The sequence below is a fragment of the Lynx rufus genome, unplaced genomic scaffold (assembly GCF_022079265.1).
Source record: "Lynx rufus isolate CCGP_SWC_20201006 ecotype Redwood Valley unplaced genomic scaffold, mLynRuf1.p SCAF_2, whole genome shotgun sequence".
Classification (NCBI taxonomy): domain Eukaryota; kingdom Metazoa; phylum Chordata; class Mammalia; order Carnivora; family Felidae; genus Lynx; species Lynx rufus.
Genome location: NW_025814834.1, coordinates 32,579,801 through 32,601,963, shown reverse-complemented (window position 1 = coordinate 32,601,963; position 22,163 = coordinate 32,579,801). Strand labels below are relative to the sequence as shown.

Here is a 22,163-nt window from a genome sequence, read left to right as displayed (position 1 = left end):
TACTGGAAGCATTAATACATTGATTCCTCTGCACAGTTTTCCTCCTAAAAACAGACGAAACAAGGCCTTTATCCATGGCTGGATGTTGATTAGTCTCTCTCCTTCCAGTTCCTATTTCTACTGGCCCGTCAGGAGACTTATATACCAAATCTCCACCCTCTCATTGTTATCATTCCTGTTTGGTGTGTCAAACAAACCTTATTAGCTTTGTTCACATCAAGTTCTCAAGGCCTATCAGGCTTCCCACTTGGGTTGTCATGCCTGTTTTGTCATCCCTCATTGTCCTCCCTGGAAGCAGTTAGGTTGCCTTTCTCTGAACATTCACAAGTCAGAATCTTCTTTTCTGTTCTGTTTAAATACCTAACATTTGCCAGTAACCAACATCTTTTCGTATTTAATTGTATAACTCCAAGGAGTTTTGCCCATTTCTCCTTGCTTTGCTTTCAGTGGTGACAGAAATACCTTTTTTTTTAAAGTAATATTTATTGTAAGCCTTAATTATTCTTTCTTCTGTGCTTCAAACTAAGTAATTCTAACTTTTTAATCGTTTATCATAGGCTCTATTTCCCAAACTTTCTTCTTTGCTTTTGTTCTGTATTCCAGATTTTTCTCCTCCTACCTGATTAAAGGCAAATCAAGATGGAATATTATTTCCAAATTTTCATGTTTCTTGCCATCATAGTTTTAAGTTTTGGTTCATAGACTGGGTCCAAATGTGAGAAATATATTTTGAGTTTATATTGTCAATCCCGTAGTACAAGCAAGTTACTTAGTCATCAGAAATACTAGTTAAATGTTTAATCAAGAAGAATATGACTAGAGAGTGCTGCTGTCAGAACATCTTCCTTTTCCTTACCAATATTTTTTCTTTGAGGGAAGAGTGCTGTTACCAGAGTTATTCCCCCCCCAAAATAAATGTTACTTTATATTCACATAATAATCTTTTTGCCTTTTTTTGTTTTTGTTTTTTTGTCCAGATCTGAGTTCTTTGTTTGGATTCTTCTCTAATCCTTTCAAACCTCATCCTTTGACTTCTGGTTCCTTCCTGTCCTGACCATCTTTGCTCCAAGGCTGTGTGTAAACCTCCACTTTAATTCTGTGAGTGTAACTTCTCTATTCTCTGTGCTGAAACCCCATATTCTCCTGTCACTTGTGGGAAAAATTCTGATTTAATAACTATTTCTGGATTTGTAATTTAGGACTATTATCCAGAATCTTCTTAATTGACAGCTTAGTAATAGTTAATAGTGAAAATTGTTGAGTTTGTTGGTCCAGTGGATTGTATGAACTCATTTAAGCCTCACAACAATTTTATAAATAGGTGTTGTTATTTACCCCTTTTTACAGATGAGGAACCATAGAGTGGTTAAATTAACCAGTCCAAGGTCATATAGCTCGTAAATAGTAGGATCAGGATATCATTCCAGTCTGGCACATTTCTTCTCTAGCTTGTTCTGCTACCCTGGGATGTAGTTTTGCTTGGCTAGGTTTTTTTTTTTTTCCCTTTTTTAAAAAATCTTTTTTAAGTTTGCAGTCACAATAATAACCTAATGCAAGGTGGAATTGAAAATCATTTGCTTCTCTGAAATTCTAATAATTTCACAATAATTACCTAAAGACTTTCTTTTTTTAAAGATTATTTATTTATTTTGAGTGAGAGAGAGAGAGAGAGAGTACAAATGAGGGAGACAGAGAGTGGGAGAGAGAGAATCCCAAGCAGGCTCCATGCTGTTGGTGCGGAGCCTGATGTGGGGCTTGATCCCATGAACCATGATACCATGACTTGAGCCAATGCTCAACTGACTGAGCCACACGGGAGCCCCACCCTGGATTTAATTTAAATGAAAGATCCCAGGATTCCCTTTTTTTTTTTTTAATGTTTATTTTTGAGATAGAGACAGCACGAATGGGGGAGAGGCAGAGAGAGAGAAGGCAATGCAGAATCTGAAGCTGGCACCAGGGTCTCAACCTGTCAGTACAGAGCCGGACGTGGGGCTCAAGCCCACAAACTGCGAGATCATGACCTGAGCCAAAGTCAAACATTCAACTGGCTGAGCCACCCAGGTGCCCCCTCAGATTTCATTTAAAAACCAACTACGTATAAAATCTTTTATACATTATTAGAAATATAAGCTCCAGGGGCACTTTCCCTCACTTTCTCTCTCTCTCTCAAAAATAAATAAACATTAAAATAAATTTAAAGAAATATAAGCTCCAAAAGAAAAATGGCTAAAGATGTGAACATGGAGTACATTGAAGAAAACATGTTAAATGGCCTCTAAATATTTGAAGCTTGTCTAAACCCTACCAGTAATTAGCAAAATAAGCCAATTAAAGCCATGTTGAGATATTTTTTACCTGTTAGGCTGACAGGGTCTTTTTTTTTTTAATGACAATACCTACTTATATCAGAGGTGTGGGAAATGGGTACTTTGATATTGCTGATAACAATATAAATTGGTAAGTGCTTCTGCAAGGCAGCATGGCTATATATATCAAAAGCTTAAAAAATGATTACTATTTAACTCAGAAATTTCATATGTAAGGGAAGCCAAATGGAAATAGATGTATGTACAAAGATGATTACTGAAGCATTGTTTATTATAGCAGAAATTGGAAATACTTAAATGTCCAATAGTAGAGGATTATTTAAATGATAGTGAATCCTTACAATGGATCAGAATAAAGACATTAAAAAGACGGCAGACATTTATTTATTAATATATGGGGATTATTTTAAGATGGTGTTTGTTTGGGCTGGCATAACAAAGTATCACAAACTTGATGGCTTAAAAAACAGAAATATATTGTCTCACAGCTCTGGAGGCTAGAAATCCAAGATCAAGGTGTCAGCAGGGTTGACTCCTTCTGAGGACTGTGAGGGAGAATCTGTCTTGTGTTTCTTCCTGGCTTCTGGTTTTGCTGGCAATCTTTGGTGTTCCTTGTCTGGTAAGATGTATCACTCCATTCTCTGCCTTCATGTTTATAAGGAGGTCTCCATGTGTGTATCCTTTTTTTATAAGGACGCAGTCATATTGCATCAAGATCCACCCTAATGTGCTCATCTTGCACATCTGTAAAGAGCCTCTTGCCAAAAAAGGTCTCATCCACAGGTACGTGGGTTAGGACTGTAAGATTTTTTTGGGGGGATACAATTCAACCCATAACATAATGGTAGGTGAAAAAACCAGCATACAAAACAGTTTGTATAGTATTAGTACATTTTCCAAAGTATATCTATATACACACATGTATGCACATTTATAGATGGATACTCATCCCATAGAAAAACATATGAAAAGCTAGGTACAAAAATGTTGTAAGTAGTTATCTCCATCTGGGTTAAATTTAGGGTGATTTAAGTTAATTTCTATATTTTCATTTATATTATTTTTCTTTCTTTTCATTTCTTTTCAATTCAGGAAAACTGAACTCAGCTATCAGGGATAGTCTGAATATTTGAATTTTCATTAGGAACAAAGCTTAATAATTCATTGAATAATTAAAACCAAAACTGAGTTTATTCTAAGAACAAAGCCTTTTATTTATGGACTTTTTAGGACTGTATATTTGGTTTCCTTTATTTTTCTGGAAACTGCTAATATGCAGGAGTTGATTTGGGAAGAATTATGTTCCTTGCTGGTTACTGTGTTGTTCAGTATTTTTCATCAGAGTTGTTTTTTGTTTTTTGTCTTTTGAAAAATTAAAAAAAAACTGTTCTTTGTAAAAAGCCAAATTTTATGAAATGAAAGATCTGATGATCAACGACTTTACATTTAGTTACATTTACATATAGTTGGGACATATATTACTAGTAAGACAGACTTGAATATTTAAAGAAGTATCTATTAACTTCTGAGAGAGTTCTCTTAGTCTTGTCAGAAACATAACTTACTCTTTGTAGTAGATACAGGACAGTGATTTTGAAAAAGAGAGTTGGTTATATTCACTAAAAATTTATTGAGCATCTAAGATTTGCCAGACACTGCTAGGTACTAGGATTGATTACCAGTATAAAAAGCTACCCTCAAGAAGGTTTATGTCTAATGGTTATCAAGTACTGGGTCTTTAAATAATATAGTGATGCTACGTAAATGCATTCCTTTTGTTAAATGTTGGAACCAGTCTCAAACTGAGTTTCTGACAGCAAACTTTTTACCACTTTCTGTTTCTCTTACTCTTAAGTCTACTCTTGGCCTATATCCTGACCCTTAATCTCAAAACACCTTCTATTTTTGAAGTTCCAGTTGTCTTCTGATTTTAGTTTCCCAACAAGAACATAATTGGTTAGTCTAAGAGTATATGTTCTTACCTTTTTTACTTATATAAAGAGAAGCATAATGGTTGACAGCTTGGACTCTTCATAACACTACCTGAGTTGGAATACGAATTCTTTGATTTTTGTTGTGTAGCCTTGGGCATGTTACTTTTTTGTGTGATACATTTCCTCATTTATAAAATGAGGGTAAAAACGGTTACTTGTCTCATAGTATTAAGGATTAAATGAATTCATACATTAGAAAATGCTTCCAAATAGTTTTCCAGAGTAGTTTTACCACTTAGAGTCTCATGGCAGAGTATGAGCATTCTCCTTTTTCTGCATCCTCACTGTTCCTTGGTTATTGGTAGATGTATAGAGGTTTCTCATTGTGATTTTAATTTGTATTTTCCTGATAGCTAATAAAATTGAACATTTTTTTCATTTGTTAACTTTGAGGTAGTGTTGCTTAAAATCTTTTCACCATTTTTCTTTGGGGTCTTCTCTATTTTTAATTTTTAAGAGGTCTTAAAAATTTCCAAATTTAAGAACTTTATTGAAATATTAATTATCTTCCTCTGTGGCTTGGTTTTATATGCTCTTAACCTTGTCTTTTGATGAACAGATACTAATGTTAGTGTAGTCAACTTATTATTCTTTTGCCTTTTTTGTTACTGCATTTTGTGTCCTATGTAAGAAATTTTTTTTTTTAATTTTTTTTTTCAACGTTTATTTATTTTTGGGACAGAGAGAGACAGAGCATGAACGGGGGAGGGGCAGAGAGAGAGGGAGACACAGAATCGGAAACAGGCTCCAGGCTCTGAGCCATCAGCCCAGAGCCTGACGCGGGGCTCAAACTCCCGGACCGCGAGATCGTGACCTGGCTGAAGTCGGACGCTTAACCGACTGCGCCACCCAGGCGCCCCAAGAAATTTTTTTTTAATTTCAAGTTTTTATTTAAATTTTGGTCAGTTAACATGTTTATCCTAATGTTATGAAGATATTCGTCTGAGTTTTGTTTTGAGGCTTTTACTGTTTAATTTTTACACTTAGATCTATAATACGTTTGGTGTTTATTGTGTAAATAATGAGGAAGGGAGTTAACATTCATATTTTTCTAGGCAGTTATCCAGTTGGTCCAGCATAACCTATTGAAAAGATCATCCTTTCTTTATTATACTGTAATGTTACCTTTATCATAAACCAGGTGATTGTATAGGTCACTTGATTTATGTAAAGTTATCTTTACGTGTTATGGAATTTTCTACTCCATGAACATGGAAGAGTATACTTCCACTTATTTTGGTCTTTAGTTTTTCTCAATATATATATATTTTTTTCTTTTCAGTGTAAAGGTCATGTCTTTTATTAAAGTTACTTCTAGATATTTAGTGGGGCTTTGATGCTGTCGTAAATGGTACTATTTTTAAATTTCTTTTTTTCCTGATACATACAACTGATTTTTTTGCATATTGACCTTGTAGTCATTAACCTTGCCAGATTTCCTTATTAACTCTAATGGTTTATCCTGGTATTTGAGATCAATGGACAGTTTTCGTTTCCATTTCTACTACCTTTTCTTTCTTTTCTTGTTTTCTTGCCAAACATTCTGTTATATTTTTAATGTCCTTAGGCTCTTTAGTACCTTCCCTCTCTTGTTTCTTTTAAAAAAATTTTTTTAAAATGTTTATTTATTTTTGAGACAGAGACAGAGCTTGAGTGGGGGAGGGACAGAGAGAGAAAGGGAGACACAGAATCTGAAGCAGGCTTCAGGCCCTGAGCTGTCAGCACAGAGCCCGACACGAGGCTTGAACTCGTGAACCCCATATCTTGTCCTATGCAATTCAATTCTTGATTAGTGTTTCTAATGGTCTTTATTTTTTTTTTCTTTTTAAGATTTTTATTTATTTATTTCTTGAGGGAGAAAGAGACAGTGTGAGTAGGGAAGAGCAGAGAGAGAGGGAGAGAATCCCAAGCAGGCTTCACAATGCTAGAGCAGAGCACTACGTGGGGCTCAAACTCAAGAACCATGAGACAATGACCGAAGCCGAAATCAAGAGTCAGCTTACTTGACTAAGCCACTAAGTCTCCCCTAAAGATCTTTATTATTGTGGGTCCAGTCAGGAGAGAGAAAGCACACAATTATTTAAATAGGAAAAGTTTAATATAAAGAATTATTAGCTATAATGGGACTGCAGTAATGAGAGGTTGACTAGTCAGAAGTAAACAGAACTGTAAAGAATATAGGATAGCAGGTATAGGAAGCAGTCACCAATTCTAGGGCTGAGACAGAGGGCCCATGCCCCCAGGACTGAGACCCAGACTCTGTTTTAAGGGGCACAGATGTGAATGGGAACTCTTGAAATCAGATTCTTTTTTTTTCTTTTTTTAAAAATTTATTCTCAGGTTAGTTAATACACAGCATAGTCTTGGCTACGGGAGATTCATCACTTACATTTAACACCCAATGTTCATCCCAACAAGTGCCCTTCTTAATGCCCATCACACATTTTCCCCATCCCCATCAACCCTCAGTTTGTTCTCTGTATTTGAGAGTCTCTTACAGTTTGCCTCCATCTCTGTTTTTATCTTTTTCTTCCCTTCCCCTATGATCATCTGTTAAGTTTCTCAAATTCCACATATGAGGGACATCATATGATATCTTTCTTTCTCTGACTATTTTGCTTAGTGTAATACTCTCCAGTTCCATTCATGTTGTTGCAAATGGCAAGATTTCATTCTTCTTTATCACTGAGTAACATTTCATTGTGTATATATCTTCTTCATCCATTCATCAGTTGATGGACTTTTGGGCTCTTTCCATAATTTGGCTATTGGTGATAGTGCTGCTATAAACATTGGGATGCCTGTGCCCCTTCAAATCACCACTCCTGTATCCTTTGGATAAATACTTGGTAGTGCAATTGCTGGGTCATAGGATAATTCTATTTTTAATTTTTTGAGGAACCTCTACATTCTTTTCCAGAGTGGCTGCACCAGTGTCCATTCCCATCAACAGTGCAAGAAGGTTTCCCTTTCTCCACATCCTCTCCCACGTCTGTAGTTTCCTGAGTTGTGAATTTTAGCCACTCAGAGCGGTGTGAGGTGGTATCTCATTGTGGTTTTGATTTATATTTCCTGATGATGAGTGATGTTGAGCATCTTTTCATATGTCTCTTGGCCATCTGGATGTCTTCTTTGGTAAAGTGTCTATTCATGTCTTCTGCCCATTTCTTCATTGGATTATTTGTTTTTTGGGTGTTGAGTTTGGTAGTTCTTTATAGATTTCTGATACTAACCCTCTATCTGATATGTGATTTGCAAATATCTTCTCCCATTCCGTCAGTTGCCTTTTAGTTTTGTTGTTTCCCTTGCTGTGCAGAAGCTTTTTATCTTCATGAGGTCCCAGTGGTTCATTTTTGCTTTTGTTTCCCTTGCCTTCGGAGACATGTCAAGTAAGATGTTGCTGTAGCTGAGGTCAAAGAAGTTGCTGCCTCTTTTCTCCTTTAAGATTTTGATGATTTCATGTCTAACATTTAGGTCTTTCATCCATTTTGAATTTATTTTTGTGTATGGTGTAAGAAAGTGGTCCAGTTTCATTCTTCTGCATGTCGCTGTCCTATTCTCCCAGCACCATTTGCTAAAGAGGCTGTCTTTTTTCCATTGGATACTCTTTCCTGCTTTGTCAGACATTAGTTGGCCATACATTTGTGGGTCCAATTCTGTGTTCTCTATTCTATTCCATTGGTTTATGTGTCTGTTTTTGTGCCAATACCATACTGTCTTGATGATTACAGCTTTGTAGTAGAGGCTAACGTCGGATTGTGATGCCTCCCATTTTGGTTTTCTTTTTCAACATTACTTTGGCTATCTGGGGTCTTTTGTGGTTCCATACAAATTTTAGGATTGTTTGTTCTAGCTTTGAGAAGAATGCCAGTGCAATTTTGATTGGGATTGCATTGAATGTGTAGATAGCTTTGGGTAGTATTGACATTTTAACAATATTTATTCTTCCAATCCATGAACACGGAATTTTTTCTATTTCTTTTTGTCTTCTACAGTTTCCTTCATAAGTTTTCTATATTTTTCAGCATACAGATCTTTTACATCTTTGGTTAGGTTTATTGTTAGGTATTTTATGGTTCTTGGTGCAATTGTAAATGGGATCAATTTCTTGATTTCTCTTTCTGTTGCTTCATTATTGGTGTATAGAAATGCAACCAATTTCTGCACATTGATTTTGTACCCTGTGACTTTGCTGAATTCATGTATCAGTTCTAGCAGGCTTTGGGTGGAGTCTTTTGGGTTTTCTATGTAGAATATCATGTCATCTGCAAAGAGTGAAGGTTTGACTTCTTTGTCAATTTGGATGTCTTTTGTTTTGTTTTGTTGTCTGATTGCTGAGGCTAGGACTTCAAACACTATGTTAAACAACAGGAGTGAGAGTAGGCATCCCTGTTGTGTTCCAGATCTCACGGGGAAAACTCTCAGTTTTTCCCCATTGAGGATGATATTAGGTGTGGGTCTTTCATATATGGCTTTTATGATGTGAAGGTATGTTCCTTATATCCTGACTTCCTTGAGGGTTTTTTTTTTTAATATGAAATTTATTGTCAAATTGGTTTCCATACAACACCCAGTGCTCATCCCAACAGGTGCCCTTCTCAATGCCCATCACCCACTTTCCCCTCCCTCTCACCCCCATCAACCCTCAGTTTATTTTCAGTTTTTAAGAGTCTCTTATGGTTTGCCTCCTCCCTCTCTGTAACTTTGTTTTGTTTTTCCCCTTCCCCTCTCCCATGGTCTTCTGTTAAGTTTCTCAGGATCCACGTAAGAGTGAAAACATATGGTATCTGTCTTTCTCCGTATGACTTATTTCACTTAGCATAACACTCTCCAGTTCCATCCACGTTGCTACAAAAGGCCATATTAAGGGTTTTTGTTAAGAAAGGATGCTGTATTTTGTCAAATGCTTTTTCTGTATCCATTGACAGGATCACATGGTTCGTATCCTTTCTTCTGTTAATGTGATGTATAATGTTGATTGATTTGCGAATATTCAACCAGCCCTGCAGTCCAGGAATGAATCCCACTTAATCATGGTAAATAATTCTTTTAATGTACTGTTGAATTCGATGTGCTAGTATTTTGTTGAGAATTTTTGCATCCATGTCATCAGGGATATTGGCCTTTAATTCTCCTTTTTAGTGGGATCTGTGTCTGCTTTTGGAATCAGGGTAATGCTGGCTTCATAGAATGAGTCTGGAAGCTTTCCTTCTTTTTATATTTTTTGGAACAGTTTGAAAAGAATAGGTATTGACTGTGCTTTAAATGCCTGGTAGAATTCCCCTGGGAAGCCATCTGGCCCAGGACTCTGATTTGTTGGGAGGTTTTTGATAACCAATTCAATTTCTTCACTGGTTATGGGTCTGTTCAAATTTTCTATTTTTTCCTGTTTGAGTTTTGGTAGTATGTGAGTATCTAGGAAATTGTCTTTCTTTTAGATTGTCTAGTTTGTTGGCATATAATTTTTCATAATATTATCTAATAATTGTTTGTATTTCTGTGGCGTTGGTTGTGATCTCTTCTCTCTTTCATTTGTGATTTTATTTATTTGGGTCCTCTCTTTTATTTTTGAGAAGTTTGGCTAGGGGTTTATCAATTTTGTTTATTTTTTCAAAACACCGACTCTTAGATTCATTGATCTGTTGTACTGGGTTTTTTTTTTTTTTTTTTTTTTGGATTCTATATTGTTTATTTCTGCTGTAATCATTACTGTTTCTCTTCTTCTGTTGGCTTTGGGCTTTCTTTGCTGCTGCCTTTTCTAGCTCCTTTAGATGTAAGGTTAAGCTGTGTATTTGGGATCTTTCTTGCTTCTTGAGATAGGCCTGAATTGCAATGTATTTTCCTCTTAGGACTGCCTTTGCTCCATCCCAAAAGATTTGGACTGTTGTGTTTTCCTTTTCATTTTATATTTTTAAGTTCTTCTTTAATTTCCTGGTTGACCCATTCATTCTTTAATAGGATATTCTTCAACCTCCCTGTATATGGGGGCTTTCCGAATTTTTTATTGTGGTTGATTTCAAGTTTGATAGTGTTGTGATCTCAAAAATATGCATGGTATGATCTCAATCCTTTTATAGTTGTTGAGGGCTGTTTTGTGACCTAGTACGTGATCTCTTTTGGAGAATGTTCCATGTGCACTCAAGAAGAATGTGTATTTTGCTGCTTTAGGATGAAAAGTTCTGAATATACCTGTTAAGTCCTTCTGGTCCAGTGTGTAATTCAAAGCTATTGTTTCCTTATTGATTTTCTACCTAGATGATATGTCCATTGCTATAAGCGGAGCATTAAAGTCCCCTACAATCACAGTATTATTATCTATACATTTGTTTATGTTTGTGACTAATTGATATATATATTTGGGTGCCTCCACATTGGGGGCATAAACATTTACAATTGTTAACTCTTCTTGATGGATAGACCAATTAATTATATGTATAATTTTATACACACACACACACACACACACATATATATATATATATATATGTGTGTAATAATGCCATTCTTCATGACTTGTTATAGTCTTTGTTTTAAAATCTAGTTTGTCTGATACAAGTATGGCTACTCTGGCTTTCTTTTGCCGTCCAGTAGCATGATAGACAGTTCTCCATCCCCTCACTTTCTTTCCTTCTTCTTCTTCTTTTTTTTTTTTTTAATGTTTATTTCTGAGAGACAGAGCATGAGTGGTGGAGGGGGAGAGAGAGAAGGAGACACAGAACTCCAGGCTCTGTGCTGTCAGCACAGAGCCCAATGCAGGGCTTGAACCCATGAACCATGAGATCATGACCTGAGCTGAAGTCTTGACACTTAACCAACTGAGCCACCCAGGTGTCCCATCCATCCCCTCACTTTCAATCTGTGGTGTCCTCAGGTGTAAAATGAGTCTCTTGTAGGCAGCATATAGATGGATCTTGTTTTTTATCCATTCTGATACTCTTTGACTTTTGATTGGGTCATTTAGTCCATTTACATTCAGAGTGATTATTGAAAGTTATGGATTTAGTGCTATTGTGTTATCTGTAGGTTTCATGTTTGTGGTGATGTCTCTGGTCCTTTGTAGTCTTTGCTGCTTTCCACTCACAGAATCCCTCTTCAGATCACCTGCAGGGCTGGTTTAGTGGTCATGAACTCCTTTAGTTTTTGTTTGTCTGGGAAAGCCTTTCTCTCTCCTATTCTGAGTGACAGCCTTCCTGGATAAAGGATTCTTAGCTGCATGTTTTTCCTATTCATCACATTGAATATTTCCTGCCACTCCCTTCTGGTCTGCCAAGTTTCAGTGGACAGTTCTGCTACCATCCTTATGTGTCTACCCCTGTAAGTTAAGGACCATTTTTCCCTAGCTACTTTCAGAATCCTCTCTTTATCTTTGTGTTTTGCCAGTTTCACTATAATATGTCGTGGTGTTGATGTGTTGTTTTTGTTTTGTTGATTTTGAAGGGAGTTCAGTGTGCCTCATGGACTTGGATGCCTGTTTCCTTCCGCAGATTAGGGAAGTTCTCAGGTATAATTTGTTCAAATAAACCTTCTGCCCCTTTCTCTTGCCCTTCTTCTTCTGCAACTCCTATGATACAGACACTGTTTCATTTCATAGAATCACCTTGCTCTCTAATTCTCCCCTTGTGATCTAGTAATTTCCTTTCCCTCTTTTTTCAGCTTCATCATTTTCCATAATTTTGTCTTTTGTTTCACCTGTTTTCTGCTCTGCTTCTTCTTTACTTGCTGTCACTGTATCTAGTTTATTTTGCATCTCATTTGTAGCATTTCTTAATTCATTGTGACTAGTTCGTAGATCTTTAACCTCTGCAGATATAATTTCTCTGCTGTCTTCTATGCTTGTCTCAAGCCCACCTATTGGTCTTATGACTGTTATTCTAAATTCTTGTTCAGAAATATTGTTTATATTTGTTTTGAGCAATTCTCTGGCTGCCATTTCTTCCTGAATTTTCTTCTTTTAAGGAGAGTTCTTCCATTTCGTCATTTTGGTTAGGTTTCTGTCTTTTATGTGTTTTCATAGCTTGTTATGTGTTCTGCACTTGCAAGTACCACTATATTAAAAAGGGGTCATACACTGTCCAGGGCCTGGCACTTCAGAAATGTTTCTGGAGTGTGTTGCGTGCACTCTGTTGTGTTTTGGCTGCTCTATCGCACTGGTCAGTCCTCTGCAAAGCTCCTCCTTGCTTGTAGTAGTGGAGTGTTTGGACCTTCAACCAAGTGCACTTTGATTTGTTAATTGAAGTAACCCTTAAAAAAAAATGGAAAAGGGTGGTGGGGGAACCGGTGGTTGCACTTGTCTGGGGGAGATGCCTGCTGCCTTGGGTCAGTTAGTCATCCTCTAGTGGATAAGCTGTTGCCAGGCATGGAGGGGTGGGGTTTGGTGTAAGTAGGTCCTGCCTCCACTGGGGGTTGCTGTGATGCTCTCCAAAGTCCCACTGTATTGGTATTGGGGAGAAAAATGGAGACACCCCAGTCTCTCTTCCCTGGACTGGATGTCTCAAAGCACACTGTTCAAGCAGCCCTCAAAGAATAGCACGGGTTCAGTTTGCCCTGCTCCACAGTAATCCTGTGTCTTCTAGGTGCTCAGCCTGGGATTCAAAACCCGATGTCTTAAAGGGCCCTGTACCACTCAGACCATGTTCTGGTGTAGCACCCCTCAGTCAGCTGATAAAAGGCCTCTTTTGTCCGTGGGGAGGCAATAAACCCTCTTCCCACAGTACTTGAGGAAGGGGACTGTTTTCTCCCAGTGTGCCCCTGAGATCGCTACAGAGCCCAGGGCTGGCTCTCTACCCACCCAGGCATGCGCATAGGGTAGCAGATTCCATCTGGAGAAAGTCGAAAGAAAGTCGCACATTTTGCTACCTCTGAGTTTCAGCTCCTAAGGCTGTTTGCAAAATAGAAACTGGCACTCTATGTATTTCTCATTCCACAGTCCGTGGTCTGGAGAGGTTTTCCTCTTGTGCTAAGTTGATACCAAAACCCTCTCACTTTCTCTCCCTTTTGTCTCTCCACAGAAGGGGTTCCCTCCCTTCCCTGCCTACTCCGTTTTATCTCTGCCAGTTCACACACACACATACACACACACACACACGCACGTTGATCCTGCCAAGCTGTCTCCCTCCACCTGTGGAGATCCTTGTGCAACTCCACAAATTGATTTCCTGGGTGTTCGAAGTGATCTGACCTCATTACAGCTGTGTTTGAGGGACAAGGGAAATCCCGGTCCCCTTACTTCACCATCTTAACTCCTCCCTCAAAATCAGATTCTTTACCTTCCTCAGAGGTTCTTCTTGCTGTTTGTTGTGCAGTGTTGCTGTTTGCTTATTTAGTGCCTTTCCTGTTTTTGTAAGGTCTGTATTCTTCTCATGTATGGCCACTGGAAGCATCTGTTCTGTTAGCTTAATGGTCAGCTGGTGTTGACAGATTTACCTTAAACACTTGACAAAAGAAAAGAAGAAAAGTAAAAAGAAAAAAACTCTTGGGCACTGGGGTGCCTCAGTTGGTATAGCATCAGACTCTTGATCTCAGCTCAGGTCTTGATCCCATGGTCATTAGTTCAAGCCTCAAGACAGGTGCCACACTGGGCATGAAGCCATTTAAAAACAAAACAGAAACAAAAACTCTTCCAGTATTTGTAGACTGGCTTTGCATTTGGGCCCTCCTTTAACATTTATCTGGGCCTTTTATAAATCCACTTCAGCTTTCACTTCCTACTTGTATGGAGCCAAAAGACCTGTCAGCTGTGAAAGTTTACTCTTCTCCAGCCTTCTCTGAGCATATATCCTGCTCTTTGGCATGTGCATGGCTTTCTTAATAATCCTGGTATATGCAGAAACTTTCAAAAGATCTTATTCCCACATTTATCTCCTCTCCTAACCACTTCCTTCCCAGGCTTCTTAGTCTGTTATTTGCTTGTCTCAAATGTGGTTTCTTGCTCCAGCTGTTGTGGCCAATACCTGTGCCTTTAAATGTTTTCAGCACAAACTACCCAAGAATGTGTCCTAGGAACACTCTGAGAATGTAGAGTTGTGCAAAATAAAGGAAAGCCTTTGCACCAGTCCTTGATGGGAGCTGCCAGGCAGATTGAGACTCACAACTACAGTTCTTTGAGAATAATGCCTGTATTGCTTCCTAGCACTCTGTAGCAGGAATGTAGACTGCTATTGTCATAGCTGTTGCCTGTCTGGGGTTTGGAGATGGTAGGAAGGTTGTTTAAAATGCCACAGTGCTTACCGCAAAGTAGCAGCTTCTTTCTTCACCAGGCTTTCCCCTGGCTGCTGTAAGTTTTTGACTGTGTTGTAGAGTTTTTTGGAAGCTGATTCTGAGTTTGGGCCAGCCCATTACTTGCTTTTGGAGAAGGAGAGAGTCTTGGGATTCCCCATTTTCCGTGACCATTTGATAACCAGTGGTGATCACGCTTTAGTAACACTCCAAAGATGTCAAGTTTCTGTGTTGTCTGCAATGCTGTTGGCTTTTGGCTACCATGCTACTACTGAGCTGGAGATAGAAGGGAGATGGAAATAACCTTAACTTAAAACATCACAGGGGCAGCTGGGTAGCTCAGTCCGTTAAGTGTCTGACTTTAGCTCAGCTCATGATTTCTCGTTCCATGAGTTCGAGCCCCACGTCAGGCTCGGTGCTGCAGCTTGGAGCCTGGAGCCTGCTTCAGATTCTGTGTCTCCCTCTCTCTTTACCCATCCCCCACTCATGCTCTATCTCTCTCAAAAATGAATAAACGTTAATTTTTTTTTTTTTAAAGCATCACAGACCCCACTGTCCTACTGAGGTTCTGTAGTTTTTGTTGACTAGATACTTCTCAGTGGGCACTGGATCCTGGTTAATTGCCACCGTGCTGAAATGATTGATTTTTATTGTTTCATTTGTGTGCATGTGTTAGCATTCTTTTAGAGGAAGAACAATATCAACAAGGCCCTCACTCCACCATTCTGGAAGTCATTCTTCTGGAACATTTTGAAAGAAAATAATAATAGGACACATTATAAACATAAAATAAATTTTCGAAGTTATGATAGTGGCATATGTGTAGTCAACAAAATAGACAATGTCCAGAAAAAGTCCCAAGTTCGTGTGTGAATCCAGTATATAAAGAGTGAGTGGCATTTCAAATTAGTGGAAAAAAGACATACTTAATGGTTAAACAGAGTGTAAGCATTTTCAAAATTAAATGGAAAAATAAGTAAATGGAATTCACTGTTAATACCAAAGTAAATTCTACTTTATTATGATTTAAGAATTCGGAATCCTACTCGTGGCTTTTTTTTCTTTTTAATGTTTTTTATTTATTTTTGAGAGAGCGAGCGCAAGCAGGGTAGGGACAAAGAGAGAGGGACAGAAGATCTGAAGCGGACTCTGTGCTGACCACAGAGAGAGGATTCGAGGGTTGAACTCATGAGCCGTTAGATCATGACCTGAGCCGAAGTCGATACTGAACCAATTGAGCCACCCAGGCTCCCTGTAAATTCTTTAAATGCAAGGATCGGGGTGCCTGGGTGGCTCAGTCGGTTAAGCATCAGATTCTTGATTTTGGCTCTGGTCATGATCTTGCAGTTTGTGAGTTTGAACCCCGCATCAGGCTCTGCAGTAACAGTGCAGAGCCTCCTTGGGATTCTCTCTTTCTCCCTTTCTGCCCTTCCCACACTCGTGCTCACTTGCTTTCACTCTCTTTCCTTCAAAATAAATAAATACATTTATTAAAAAATTAAAATGAATGTAAGAATCAAGGTAAAGGCTCAGCATTGACATATGATACTTGGAATAAATTCAAACAAATACCTCAACACTAAGATTGTAAATGATGAGGTTGTAGTTTTGTCACATGGCATTGGGCCTGATGACTTACTTAAAAAAGGATTAGATATTTAGGAGTAGATGGAGTGATGAAAAAGGTGCAGTCTGGCATTGTAGTCTGAGTGGGTGAACACTTAACACACAGTTAGGTTTCCCAGTTCTGTGCATGAAGCTGAGATGTTTGCAAGTTATATAGTTGTACTAGAATTGTTTTGATACAAAATCTCATGCATACTAAGGAAAATAATGTTTTCTGAAGGAAAAAACTTTCATGTTTAGACAAAGGAAATCTTACTGGTTTATCTTATATCTATTAATATGTTTTATTTTTTCCACAAAACTTTTAAAAAAATGTTTTTATGTTTATTTATTTTGTGAGAGAGAGCGCACACAAGCAGGGGAGAGTCCGAGAGAGAGAGAGAGAGAGAGAGAGAGAGAGAGAGAGAGAGAGAGAAACCCAAGCAGGCTCCAATCTGTCAGCATAGAGGCTGACATGGGTCTCGATCCCAGAAACTGTAAGATCATGACCTGAGCTGAAACCAAGAGCTAGATGTTCAACTGACTGAGCCACCCAGGCACTCAATCTATAAGAAAGCTTTTTTACCCCTAATATTTAGTTTTCACGTTTGAAACTTCTATAATTACCCATAAGTCAAACTTACATTAGCTCTTCCAGTTTTACCTAGAAATATTGTCACTTTAATGGTTTGCTTCCAAAATCTTTTTTCACCTTTTATTTTTTTTTTAATTTTTAAAATGTTTATTTATATTTGAGAGAGAGAAAGAGAGATCAAATGTGAATGGGGGAGGGGCAGAGAAGGAGAGGGAGGCACAGAATCTGAAGCAGGCTCCAGGCTCTGAGCTGTCAGTGCAGAGCCTGATGCAGGGCTCGAACTCACAGACTGCACGATCATGACCTGAGCTGAATTTGGACCTTTGACCAGTTGAGCCACCCAGGCACCCCTTTTTTCATCTTTTAGTATGAAGTTATGTAAACTTGAGTAATAACTGTAGAATTCTAAGTTTTTAAAGTATCTGAGATTATTTTGTCCATAACATGAAATTAATTAAAAAAAATTTTTAAGTTTTTATTTATTTTGAGAGAGAGAAAAGACATAAGCAAGGGAGGGGCAGAGGGGTGGGGGGAGAATGAAAATCCCAAGCAGGCTATGCATTGACAGCAGTGAGCCTGATGTGAGGTTCCAACTAATGCACCATGAGATCACAACCTGAGCTGAAGTTGGACGCTTAACTGAGCCACCCAGGCGCCCCTGAAATTTATTTTTTAATAATGTAGCTCTGTTTTAATAATTATCTTCCTGTTTTCTTCATCTTCACCCATCTCAAAGAGATTTTTAAAGTATATTTGGGGCACCCAGTTGGCTCAGTCAGTTGAGTTTGATCTTAATTTAGGCTCAGGTTATGATCTCGTGGTTTGTGGGATTGAGCCCCGAGTTGGGTTCTGCACTAATAGTGTGGATCCTGCTTGGGATTCTCTCCCTCTCTCTCTCTGCCCCTCCCCTGCTTTCACATACATGTGTGCTGTCTCAAAGTAAACTTTAAAAAAGGTATATTTGTTAATCTTGATACTATGGAATCATTAAAGCTTCCCTTCCCTTTCTCAAAAAAAAAGTACTCCAGATATGTTACTTTAAGTTGGTATAAACCTACGTAGTGCTAATCTTTTCATTTTAAACATTTATTCTATTTCTCATGTTTAATTTTAATCCTTTATACTGTGACAAAACTTTCATAAATTTCATGTGGGAAAGGAACTTAAATTCATGTATATTACCTTACAAAAACTCTTCCTGCATTATATGATGTGGTTATAATTACCATATCACAGCAGCCATTCAAGGTAGATGTCATCCATATATAATGGTTGAGACACCTGAACCTTGGAAGAGTTAAGCAAATTGCTCAAAGCCACAATGCTTCTAAGAGATAGAGCCTGAAGTAACACCAAGGTTTTTCTACTCCAAAGCTTTTGATCTATTTACTACCCATTGTTTTTATTCCACAAGGGATTTAATAAGTATTTGTTGAATGAAGGAATGGCAAAGAGACTATGAGAGGTTTCTGTCACTGGAGCATGTCTAAGGTTTTACATATTCATATATTTATCACAGGCATTCTGTGATGAACCTTTACTATTTTTAATTAGAGACTAAGATTAGGCTTAAGGTTCTACCAGCTCTTGAATTTGTAATTTATATTTTCTCTTTTTATTATTGTGGTGGTTGTTTTGTTTTGTTTTGCAAATCAACCCTTTGACAGAATCTGAACCTGAATCCTTGAAGATATAATTACAGGTGGAGCCAAAGTTGCCTGACAGTTGAAATAAACACTTGAATGTTTACTTTGATTACAGAGTTGCACTGTGAAATTAATCTACTTGCTGAATTTTTCTAGCAAGAAGAAATAGTAAATCATTGTGGTTTTCTGTTCTCTTCCAGCTTTCAGAAGAATTATTAGATAAATGGCTCTCCTACCCAGATTCACAGCATGTACCCCTCTGCCAGCATATGCTTGGTTTTGCTATGAAGTCTGTTACACAGATGGTGATGGGTAGTACATTTGAAGATGACCAGGAAGTCATTCACTTTCAGAAGAATCATGGCACAGTACGTCTAGGGCCAAATTTAAAATTATTCTTTCAATCAAATTGTATAGTTGAATAATGTAGACTTTGCCTCTCAAGAAAAAGATGTCACATCCTGTAGTATAGAATTTCCGTTTGGGGCTAAATCAACAATGCAAGCAAAGATAATTGTATTTTTCAAAAATGTAAAAATTACTTTTTTTCAGCAGTTACTTTTTGAAATGTAAAAAGTGGGTGACTAAAGAAATTTCCTTTTAATACTTAGAAGAATGTTATAAAATGATACTGAATTCTAGAATAAAGAGAAAAACTTTAATAGAACTAGACTATGTCCCATATAGAAAGAAATTAAAGCCAGTAGAGCATTAAAATGAAATGAATATGATTTGAAGAAAGACTAATTCAGTCTAAAAATGATTTATTTTCTGTTTTTTTCTAGATTCACATATGGAATTTATTTTCTTCTGTATTTTTATCAATTTCAGCATTCATGTGTTTAATCCCAATATTAAATTAATTTATTCAATTCAAATCATACTTAGGTCATTGGCCACATTTTGGGTCTCTAAGAAATTAATTATTCCTTATTTTATTCAAATCTATAAAAACATTTTGGTTAAATAACTGGGATAATGTGTTTAAAACAAAAATCACTAGAGGGGCACCTGGGTCGCTCAGTCGGTTGAGCATCCGACTTCAGCTCAGGTCATGATCTCGCGGTTCATGGGTTCAAGCCCCCATCGGGCTCTGTGCTGACAGCTCAGAGCCTGGAGCCTGCTTCGGATTCTGTGTCTCCCTCTCTCTCTGCCCCTTCCCCGATCACACTCTGTCTCTCAAAAGTAAATAAACACTTAAAAAAATTTTTTTAAACAAAAATCACTAGGAACTGTGGTTTGATTCCCTGTTATTTAATATGCTTCTTCCCATTAAAATGGTTTAATTTTTATGCCTGATGACTAAAAAATGTATGTTTCTTAGGGCGCCTGGTTCAGTTGGTTGAGCATCCGACCCTTGATTTCACCTCATGTCATGATCCCAGGGTCATGGGATCGAACCCCACATCGGGCTCCATGTTGAGCTTGGAGCATGTTTAGGTTCCTCTCTCTCTCTCTCCCTCTGCCCCTCTCCCCTGCTCACACTTGCTTTCTCTCAAAAAGAAAAATATATGTGTATATTATATTTATGCGTGTGTATATATATATATATATATATATATATGTATATATACACACACACATTTTTATGAAACATCCACATAGGAGTGTAAAAATAAAAGTAGAAAAATCACTCTAAATTCTACTTCCTGGAGTAAACTAGTTTGTATACCCAGTCAAAATAAATTGATTAAGGAATTCCTAAAATGTTTTCATATTTTAATGAAGAAACAATTTTTGACTCAGTTATTTTTGTCTGATTTTTTTTCATATTGACAACATTTTTTAAAAAATTTTTTTCTTTTAATGTTAATTTATTTTTGATAGAGAGAGAGACAGAGCATGAGCACAGGGTGGGCAGAGATGGAGACACAGAATTTGAAGCAGGCTCCAGGCTCCGAGCTGCCAGCACAGAGCCTGATGCGGGGCTCAAACCCACGAACTGCAAGATCATGACCTGAGCTTAGGTCAGTATCCCAATGACTGAGCCACCCAGGTACCCCATATAAGACAGCAGTTTTTAAGAGACCTCCACTGTTATTTATACGGTGACCTGTTATTTCTAGTATGTTTTCATGCTGATATTTTCTTTTTCTTCCTTTTTCATTCTTTCCTTATAACTTTAAAATAGAAATAATTTAAAACTTACAGAAACTAGTTGCAACTAGTGTAAGGAATTCCCATATATCTTTTACCCAGGTTCACCAGTTGTTTACATTTTGCCCCATTTGCTTTTGTAATTCATTACCTACCTCTTTCGAACCATTACTGAAACCATTTAAGAAAAAAAGTGGACATTTTGTCTTTTTTCCCCCTAAATACTCCAGTCTGTATTTCCTAAACACAAGGATATTCTCTTATATAGCAACAACATAGTTTTCAAACTTGGGAAATTGAACATTCATACAATACTGTTCTCCACAGCCCATATTCAAATTTCTTTTTTTTTTTTAATGTTTATTTATTTTTGAGAGAGAGAGTGTGTGAGCTAGGAGAGGGGCAGAGAGAGAGGGAGACACAGAATCCGAAGCAGGGTCCAGGCTCTGAGCTGTCAGCACAGAGCCCGATGTGGGGTAGAACCCACGAACTGTGAGATCATGACCTGAGCCAAAGTCAGACGCTTAACCAACTGAGCCACCCAGGTGCCCCTCAAATTTCTTAACTTTCAGTGGCCAGACCTCTTTTTTTATTTTTAAAACAATTTTTTTTTAACGTTTATTTATTTTTGAGACAGAGAGAGACAGAGCATGAATGGGGGAGGGGCAGAGAGAGAGGGAGACACAGAACTGGAAGCAGACTCCAGGCTCTGAGCCATCAGCCCAGAGCCCAACTCGGGGCTCGAACTCACGGACCATGAGATCGTGACCTGAGCTGAAGTCGGATGCTCAACCGACTGAGCCACCCAGGCGCCCCGTGGCCAGACCTCTTTAATGTGGAATAGTTCCTCACCTTTTCTTTGTTTTTTGACATTACATTTTTTAATTTTACTTAATTATTTTTTTAATATTTATTTATTTTTGAGAGAGAGAGAATGAGAGTGAGTGCAATCAAGGAAAGGGCAGAGAGACAGAGAGAGACAGAGAATCCCAAGCTGGCTCCAGGCTCCACACTGACAGCATAGAGCCCAGCATGGGGCTCAAACCCATGAACTGTGAGATCATGACCTGAGCTGAAATTAAGAGTCGTCACTTAACCGACTGAGCCACCCAGGAGCCCCAACGAACTTTGACTTTTTAATTGTAATTAGTTTTAAAGTGCCTTGACTGAAATTATTAAAATATATTTGAACTCTATCTTCAGAGACTCTGGAGTGAATGACTGGCCCACTTTTATTTAAAAAAAAAATTTTTTTTTAAGTGTTTATTTATTTTGAGAGAGAGGGAGAGGCAGAGAGTGAGAGGATCCCAAACAGGCTCCACATTGTCAGCACAGAGCCGGATGCAGGGCTCAAACTCATAAACCGTGAGATCATGACCTGAGCCAAGATCCAGAGTTGCATGCTTAACTGACTGAGCCACCCAGGTGCCCTGATTAGCCCAATTTTAAAAGGGAGAGCTTAATTATCAGATCTGTTGGTAAGATACGAAATCCTCAATTATTAGCTTAGATTGCGTGTCATTCTTTAGAAAATGTACTTTATTAAGATAATAGGTATGTTTTTCTATTTTCAGGTTTGGTCTGAAATTGGAAAAGGCTTTTTAGATGGATCACTTGATAAAAGTATAACTCGGAAAAAACAATATGAAGATGGTAAGTTTTACTACTCTTAAATTATAGT

The 22,163-nt window shown here is 37.8% G+C and overlaps 1 protein-coding gene across 3 annotated transcripts in view; it reads left to right on the top strand.

Annotated features, from left to right (window-relative positions):
* The window catches only part of LOC124515002 (cytochrome P450 20A1), a 76,196-nt gene that overhangs the window by 18,759 nt on the left and 35,274 nt on the right, over positions 1–22,163 (top strand). For all 3 annotated transcript variants that reach the window (XM_047083472.1, XM_047083474.1, XM_047083473.1), the window contains 2 exons: positions 18,586–18,753; positions 22,057–22,135. In XM_047083472.1, the coding sequence (XP_046939428.1) occupies positions 18,586–18,753; positions 22,057–22,135 (247 nt within the window). The remainder of the gene's footprint in view (positions 1–18,585; positions 18,754–22,056; positions 22,136–22,163) is intronic.